The sequence below is a fragment of the Trichechus manatus genome, unplaced genomic scaffold, assembly GCF_000243295.1.
Source record: "Trichechus manatus latirostris isolate Lorelei unplaced genomic scaffold, TriManLat1.0 scaffold00004, whole genome shotgun sequence".
NCBI lineage: Eukaryota > Metazoa > Chordata > Mammalia > Sirenia > Trichechidae > Trichechus > Trichechus manatus.
The window spans coordinates 10,180,225-10,189,491 of record NW_004443940.1 but is presented as its reverse complement, the minus strand read 5'-3'; the positions used below and the strand labels follow the sequence as shown (position 1 = coordinate 10,189,491).

Here is a 9,267-nt window from a genome sequence, read left to right as displayed (position 1 = left end):
AAATTTATATTTTTCTAATTACAATAATATTTCAAATCATTATAAAATGTTCAAGAAATTCAGAAAAGTATAAATAAAAATCCCAAAATTCCTCTACCAGAGAAAGCCAGTTAACATTTTAGGGAACATTCCTTAACACATCTCTTTGTGAATATACAAACATAGATATTCAATTTTACATAAGATGGGACTATACTAAATGGTGTTCTACAATCTTATCTTTCACTCAAAAATACATCTTGCATACATTTCCACTTCATCTTTTTTAAATGGTTACATAATTTTAAAGTGTATTTAGTACACTTTACAGTCAGTCACTATGTTTACTTATATAAACAATGTTTCAATGAACATTTCCGTGCTTATATCTTTACATACTTTATGATAACCTACTAATAATGCCCTTCATTCTTATTTTACTAAGAGGAATGGTTGCCTTTTTGGTATCTTCCCAAATACTCATGGTTGTTGTGTTTTTTATCCCTCTTTGATGTTTTATAGTAGTAAATAATTTTAAACAATTTTCTAATACTAATAATCTCTGCATTCCTAACTCTATTTCTATCCCTATTTTCTTTGTATGTACTTCTGAATTTTGTCTGATATTTTATTTTGGACTTTTGTATCAATAAACCAAAACCAAACCCACTGCTGTCAAATCAATTCTAACTCATAGCGGCCCTATAGGACAGGGTGGAACTGCCCTGTAGGGCTTCCAAGGCTATAAATCTTTACAGAAGCAGACTGCCACATTTTTCTTCCATGGAGCAGTGGTGGGTTCAAATTGATGACCTTTTGGTTAACAGCTGAGCACTTTAACCACAGTGCCACCAGAGCTCTCTCTTTACATCAATAATTCCCTTTAATTGTTCAGATTGTTTTTTGTGCTTTCTCCATTTTTTCTGATCATTGTTATGCTGACTTTGCAAAAAATAACTGAGAGACTTTCTCTCTCTCTCTGATTTGTAATAGTTTAAATTACACAGCAATAACCTGTTTCTTGAAGACCTAAAAGAATTCACTGGTGAAACCATCTGGACCTTGCCTAATTTTAATGTCTTTGACAACGTTCTCATTTCCTTCATGTTATCAGTCAGTTTGGGTTTTCTATATCTTCACGAATCACTTTTACTCATATATTTTTCTAGATATCTTCAAATTTATTAGCATAGTTACATAAACTATTCTAGGTATTTTATTTCCTCTGATGCTGAATTTCGTGTAATTGTGATTTATTTATTCCCTCCTTTAAATTAGGCAAGGTGGTGTGTTTTTCTTTTTTTTTTTAAATGCAACACTCCCTTGCTTAAAGTCTTTAGCATAAAGTCCGAATTATCTATTAATACAAAACAAAGTACTTCACAAGTTTGTACTTACCTACTTCTATATCTCATTGCCACCTTTATTCTACCCTGAATAAGCCTGCCTTTTATTCTTTCGTCTTTGTACGTGAAGTTGACCCTCCTTATAATGGATAACTGTCTGGATAACTACTGCTGGTCCCAAAAACCAGCCTAACTTGTATCTTTTCTGTGAAGTCTTCTTTACGGTCCCAAAGTTGGGATAAGCACAACTCATCATCTGTAGAATTTTCCTCCTCTTCTAGACCTTTCAATGTTGAAGTCCCTCAGAGCTCAATCCTCACACCTTTCCTCTATCTATACTCAATTCCCAGAAAAAATCCAGTTCTAGAGTTTTAAATATCATCTTTATTATATTGATGAATCCTAAAATTTTATTTCTAGCTCTGATTGTGCCCTGACTATTAAAAATCTGTATGCAGATAACTATACTAAATATCTCAAGCTTATATATCAAAAGTAGAAGTCTTGATTCTGCCTGCCCCTCAAATCTGTGATTCTCTCACTATTCTCCATTTAACTGGCACCACTATTCACACAGTTTGCTCAGTTCAAAACACTGAAATTATCCTAGACTCCTCTCTTTCTCTTATAAACCTATATCCAATTCAGCAGTAAGACCTGTCATCTCAACCTTCAAAAATATATCTTACCACTTCCACACCTAACACCCCTTATCTCTTGCCTGGACTACTGCAATAGCCTCCATATAGCTTCTCTTCTTCCTCTATTACTGACCTATGGTTAATTTTCTGCACAGCAACCAGCATTACCCATTAAAAGCATAAATCATATCATCACTACCACCCTCAATCTTCTAATGATATCACCATCTCTTCTCAGAATAAAATCCACAGTACTTACTGTGGCCTACAAGAATGGAAATCATCTGACTCCTCATTTCCTACCACTTCTACCACCAGTGACAGATACATCAACACCCAGCCAGATAAACCTCCTAGCTATTCCCTGAACACACCAACCTACTACTATACAGTTCCCTCTGACTGGAACGTTTATGTACTAGAAATCCAAATGTTCAATTTCTCATTTCATCTGACTCATTTATTTTTCTTACTAGTTTTTACCACTAAAAACAAACAAAAAACACCACTGCCTTCCAGTCAATTCTGACTCCTGGCAATAGCCTCAGTAGAATATAAGCTCTGTAAAATAATTTACAGAGTCATTTATTAAAATTATTCATTTATTGAAAACCCTATGGAGTGCAGTTCTACTCTGAAACACATGGGATCGACAAGTAGTTTACTGATTTTATACCATCGCCCCATACATAGCAGATGCTTCATAAAAACCTGCTGAATCAATGAGGAATTGATAGCATTTAATGTGTTGTTCTAGTACCTTTTGCATAATTCTTTATAGAATATACATGTCTGTTTTCTCTGCAGATCAGGGACTAAGTATTTTTCCTCTCCCTTCCCAAGAACCTACCAGACTGTCACTCAAGCAGTATTTGTGCTGGAGTAAATAGATAAATAAAGTCTTTCATTCTCTTTTGAAGGAGAGTGAGGAAATTCTATGAACAAGGAAAGCTAAGAATGACAATTTGATTATGTCACATATGGCAGAAACAAGAGGGAACTTGGCAAGAAAATACCTTGAAGACCTTCTGATTCTTTTTGCCCTTTTTCCAGCATAAAGGCTTCCATCTGTAAGGGGCTGTTTTCTGGAAACAGTAGCTTAGGAAAATACACAACATGTAGCTGTTGTAATTGCCATGTTTATACTGAGTTCTGGGTTAGCTGGTCAAAACAGCCCTGGTAAAAATAAACTTTCACTGTGTTTTAAGCAATCAGTGTTTCCAACAAGCACTGTCATCATGACCTTCAGTGGTCTCCAGAACTTCTCCTGTAGTAAGTATTTAACTGGCTGTCTAACCCTATGGCTTTCTGTCTGTCTTAAATTTTCCCTCAGCATTTTCAATGCTGGAACAACAAAAGACACAAGCCATTGTTCAGGAAGATTTCTGACCATAAGACTTCACATAATTTGAAAAGCCCTTTAAATATGAAAATTGAGACTTAAGTTGGGAAGAGTAGCAGTAGAGTTTACGTATCTCCCATATGACAGAAAGTATAAATGAACCTTGCATTCTAACTCCCTGACTCCCTATTCTCTACAGAACATTAAACTGTGGCCCCTCCAACATCTTCTTTCCAGGAGAAATTTTGGCTTTCACAGTAAATCAAAATAGAAACACCTTTTTTTAAAAATGTATTGCCCATGCTCCATGATAATGTTAGTATTTGAGAGTAATTATAATTTATCTCAAATTGTCTTAGGTCATTCTAAGGTTCTTAAAACTCTTGTCATATTTTTTTACTCATTCTTGGGGCCTCTTTATTAAATAATTCTTTCCCTCACTAAAATATATTAATATAATAAGACACTACTGAAAAATTTGCAAGACTGGAGACCTGGTGGTGCAGTGGTTAAGTGTTAAGTCTACAAGTTGGAATCAACTCGATGGCAACGGGTTTGGTTTTTGGTTTTGATATGAACGTAATATGAGGTACAAGGAAATCCTGTTTTAAGTAATTTGATAGGTAATTAGAAACAAACAATGCATGTCACATCATGAATATGCAATTCAGTCTAGCTGCTGACCTGATAACATAGGTATATACAGAGTATTCTGTGGGTGAACATCTCATTTTTTTCTTACAAAAGAAAAAGAGTAGGTCATAACATTTTTTCTCTGATAAAATATAATAAACAGTATGAATTAAATTTGACTTATCCTCTTATGCCTACTCTCAAAGGAAGGGATCAATAAAAAGGAAATGGACAAAAGGATGGGGAAAAGTAAACAACACTAACTAGCTGCCATTGAGTTGATTCAGACTCATAGTGACCCTATAGGACAGAGTAGAACTGGCCCATAGGGTATCCAAGGAGCGGCTGGTGGATTCGAACTGCCAACCTTTTAGTTAGCAGCCAAACTCTTAATCACTGTGCTACCAGGGCTTCAAACAACACTAGGGGTCATAAATCATGATTTCAAGTGTATATCTAATTGAGATCAATTTATGAATTTTAAAAGGATGATACAGACTATTCAAAACTAAAACAATTAAATAACAACAATAACAAAAACCCAAAGCATACATGTTAGCCTTTATGTCAGAAACCACCGTTTTAGTGTTTTAGAAGTTACCCTTTTAGAACTTTTTCTCTTTAATACTTATTTAAAGTTCACATGGCAATATAAAGCAGTTTCTATAGGCTCTTCCAAAATAAGGCATTTACCCTCCAGAAACTCATCTACTGTCAATCCTTCTTTTTCTCTACAAGAGTGTCCTCTTTCCCATTTGATCCAACGCTGGATCAAAACTAAGATATGGACTTGTGAGATGAATATAAAATTGCTAACTACAATAGCAAGAGGCAAAAATATCTCACTAAAAAGTAAGATAAAAAATTGGACATAAGACACAGAAAGAAGGAGACAGCTAAGTAGAAATTTTTAATGAACACTGATGTCAACCATAACCACTATTACTTAGGCCATTCTTAAAAATTACTGACTATGATAAGGGCCAATTTAGGAAATAGCCACTTCCATGTACAAAATAAAAAGAAGAGTATATTTTCTTTAGTTTCAATATCCAACAAGCATTGATATTTACTTTTCTAAGGAGATACAGAAGGGGAAGAAAAAATCCAAAGCACTTATTCTCAAGAGCATGTTATGGATCATACTAATGCATCCTGGGGGAAACAAAGCTATGCTGGGTAGAATGTCCAAAACTATACATATAAGAATCAATGTTACAGTACTGCGGGAACTTCTCACCTTAAAAGTTGTGGTCCCATAGAGCTTGGTGGTGTGGACTGTCTCTGGAAGCACATTAGTGATATTGGTAATAAATTCTTCCAAATATTTACAGGATTTCTCCAAGTGTGTTGTATTGATGATAATCTGGACAAGCTAGAAAACAATTAGGACGTGTAAGAGTCATATTTGAGTACTCATCCCAGGATGAATGGCTCAATGTAAATCTGCAGGTACTTAAAAAAAAAAAAAAAAAAAAAGGCATGATGGCAGAGGCCAACTGTATTCTGCAAACGGTATTTTAAGGCATGGGTGTAGGTGTAACTTCCTTAAGAAGCCTCCCTGACTGCCCAAAGCATCTTGTATTTCCCCCTATTATAGGACACATGTTTTCTTCTGTTTAAAGACTAAATAAGAACAAAAACTGCTAGGGTTTAGCATATTGTCTACCAATAAATAATTGGCCAAATAAATTAAACAAATGAACTTCCACTAAAAGAAATAGAAACTGAAATGGGAACAAGAAGTTTTAAAATTAGGCATATTGAACACAGAAGTTTGAATACACTGCAGTATATTAACAAACTACATCAGGTTATGGCAGAAACAACATGAATACTGAAGTCAGAGAAACATAGAGATTAACAGCTCATAAATTACTGATCTTGAGAAAGTGTCTTAACTTCTCTAAACCTGTTTCCTTATTTGTAAAATGTTAATAATTTCCAATCCACAGAGTTATTGAAAGGATTAAAAATTCTGTTATAAAAACTGTTTCACTTCTCTTATAGGAGAAGGCCTGAAAAAAGACAATATTGGTAAGAGAAAAGTAATCATACTCTAAATTATTTTGGGAGGACATGGAAAAGGAAAAATAATTATCATTATCTTTATAGAGATTTAAATTTGAAATACTTCACAATTCATTTTCTTACATTGTCTTCCTAGCAATCTGGAGAAATTGCTTAAATGGGCTAATTATTATTTCCTTTTTACTGTAACAGAAAGGAAAATAAAAGTAATTTCCTTTGGATTGCATAATCTAAATGGAGCTAGGATTCAAATCCAAGCAGTCTCACTTTAAATTATAAACTCACCTAAATGACTTCTGAGAGTGCTTTGTTAGCATAAGAAGTCCATAAAATGGCAGCCCTATATTTGTATACATTAGGTCGAAATATCAGATTCTGGGTCTGTCATCAATCAACTAGACCTCTCCAAGCTTTGATTCTACTATCTCTAAAAAAAAAAAAAAAAAAAGAGAGCGAACGAGTGGTACCTATTTTAACTACGAAAATTGTTTATATTCCCCAAAGTCTAAGAGAAAATCAAAGAAGAAATGAAATGGAATCTTATTTTTCTCTCTATCTTCTCTACATATTTAGCTTTTCATTTTTACATGAATTGGTTTTACAGTGGGGTTGTGGCAGGTGGGGAGAGTCTTATTATATAAGGCTGAGGATGAATTTAGGTGTTCTTTTAGTCTAGTAAAATGATGAGGCAGGGGAGACTAGAATGATGACAAAAAGAAATTGGAACTGAGAATGAGGGAGGTAATACATATTTTCACAATTAAATGATATTTCAAAACAGTATTTAAAAGTTGGAATGATGCTTCAATACGCATTATGGTATCATAGTGTGGGATATTAAATATATATATATCAGTAGAACCATAATCAGAAAGTACATTCTTATCTCCTCCACAATACCCAGCATTAAGACTAAGGCATACAGTTTATTCAAAAAATGCATGTCAACTCATTATGATAATGCTTTAGTAATGGCTTGGACTAAGGAAAAATGTACCTTGTGCTCCACTAAGGAACATCTTAAACATCTGAGTAAAAGAGCAACTTTTGAAACATAATGACTATGGGCAAAGACCAGATATGTAGTTCCAACAGATTCTCCTAGATGAACTTCTCCTAGACAACTTCATCTTGGTCAGCAGCCCTTTCTTCTTCATTCCAGTTTTAATTTGGAGACTGAGTTTTGGACACAAGACTATTATCTTCTATAAATTACCCAAAAACATCAGTCTTTAACTTCAGAATGATCTAGGAAAAAATACCCACCAAAATAAGCAATTCATCAACTTTCCTTTCATTCTGTTTCTCCCTTGAAGAACTAAAATAACTTTAAAAATTTAAGTTGTCTAAATTAAATCACTTTTCATCCAGAGTGGGAAGGTGGCTACTGGCAAGGTTGTCTTGATGTGTAAGTCAGAAAAGTAAGAGAATTAATTTGGAGAACTGAAAAATTTCTATTTTAAAATTAGCATTACCTATAGGGAAGGCATTCTGTCTATCAAAAGAAATCCTAATAATAAGGAGGAATCATGTCATGTTATTGAAATAAAAAAACAGTGGCAGTCAAAGAGAAAATTGTCCTGTTTTACAGGATATTGGCAGTTTAAAAAAAAGGAGGCGGCTTCACTGGGTACAGTAGTAATTTCCCATGACTTTTTAAAGATCTGTCAACACAAAAGATCACCATGAACTGCATCAATTGGCTGTCACTCACTTTTGAAATGTTTCATTGCTGAGCATAGAATAGACTATTAAAACACTCTAGGATTACAGTAGATACCATGTCATTTTCAGAGGGAATATTGTCTGTTAATGAGGCCTAGGTGATCTTTACTCCTGAATGACAGATACCAAAATCCTTAGAAGGGCATTTACAAATGTAAAGCCAGATGCTTTGGGAGTAATTTTAAACTTAAGGATGAAACGAAGCCATTTCAGATATCAACTTCCATCAGAGTTAGAGCTCCCTTGATGATATTTTTAACTCCTACTTCCCACTCTCTTACAAAAATATATCACTGCAGCAATCCAAACCAGCCCTAACATTGTTTCAAGAACATGGAACTAACAACAGATTAGATATTTGTTATCTCTTAAATGAAGTTCTTTGAGAACTGTACAAAAAAAAGAAATCAGTATAAGATGAACAACTACCTCTCATAACTAAATAACAGAAATCACTTAAGTTCAAAACTATTAAGAAGTAAAAAAAATTTCTGAATCTCCCTCTCTGTATCAGAGAGGAAGGCAAAGAGTACACTGTGGAGGTCACGTCTCCTCCAACCCTGCTCCAGCCACTCCAGTGGAACCTGAGACATACGACAGACAGACGTTCTACTCTTGACTAACTCCAGAGAAAATGACTTCACCATCTTCAACAGTTCAAAACTAAGCCCTAAATTCCAAGAAAAGGTTTCCATTCCCAAGTATAAACTGCTTCTGGAGTATACACATCTGCTTATATTAGGCCTGAAGCTAGTTTATTTCCAAAAATAAAAAATTCAGTACACTGAAGCTCCGGAAAACTAACACAAAGCAAGGAAACGAGACATCAGACTCCTCTCCACACCACCAGCATCCCAAAGCTATTAGATTTACAAGGAGACAAAGAATTAAATAGCAGCCTTGGTTCTCATTCACAAAAATGAGCTATTCTCTAAGGCTTCAAGGAATTTTATCTCCTTTTTACCCCTGCTAGGATACAAAATGTTGTGTCAACTAACTCATTTTATACCACCTCCAAGACTAAACTATTTAAAACACTCAAAACACTTGGAACTTATGAGTCTAAATTCCAAGGTCTAGTACAGTTTATATTTGACAAGACTTAAATATAAACTGTTTTAACATAATATAAGTAACACAATTGCTGTTAACACAGCAGGTAGAGGCAAAAAACAGAGGAGAGAGCCATGTGGTCTATTATATTAAATTATACTGAAAAAAAAAACAACAACAAAGTATTGGTCATTTATTCAGTCTCCTGGGAGACTATTATAGTCATAAAATATAAACACCCAATATGGCATCACTAATAGGACCATTAAAAAAAACATCAAAGAAGAAAAAGGCCAAAATGAACTCACAAGAGGCTCTGAAACTTGCTCTTAAGCAGAGGATAGCTAAAGCAAACAGGAGAAATGATGAAGTAAACGAGCTGAGTAAAGGAGTTCCGGCAAGATGGCGCTCTAGACAGAAGCACCACGCCGTCCCTCCACAGCAAAGATACGAAAAACTAAACCAAACAGAGAATGCAACAATCCTGAAACCCTAGAACATCAAATGAAGAGATAAA

General features: G+C 34.5%; 1 protein-coding gene across 5 annotated transcripts in view; it reads right to left on the bottom strand.

Moving 5' to 3' along the window:
• EXOC6B (exocyst complex component 6B) overlaps positions 1–9,267 on the bottom strand; it is a 738,950-nt gene that overhangs the window by 303,750 nt on the left and 425,933 nt on the right. For all 5 annotated transcript variants that reach the window (XM_023732748.1, XM_004369208.2, XM_023732740.1 and 2 more), the window contains one exon: positions 5,182–5,316. In XM_023732748.1, the coding sequence (XP_023588516.1) occupies positions 5,182–5,316 (135 nt within the window). The remainder of the gene's footprint in view (positions 1–5,181; positions 5,317–9,267) is intronic.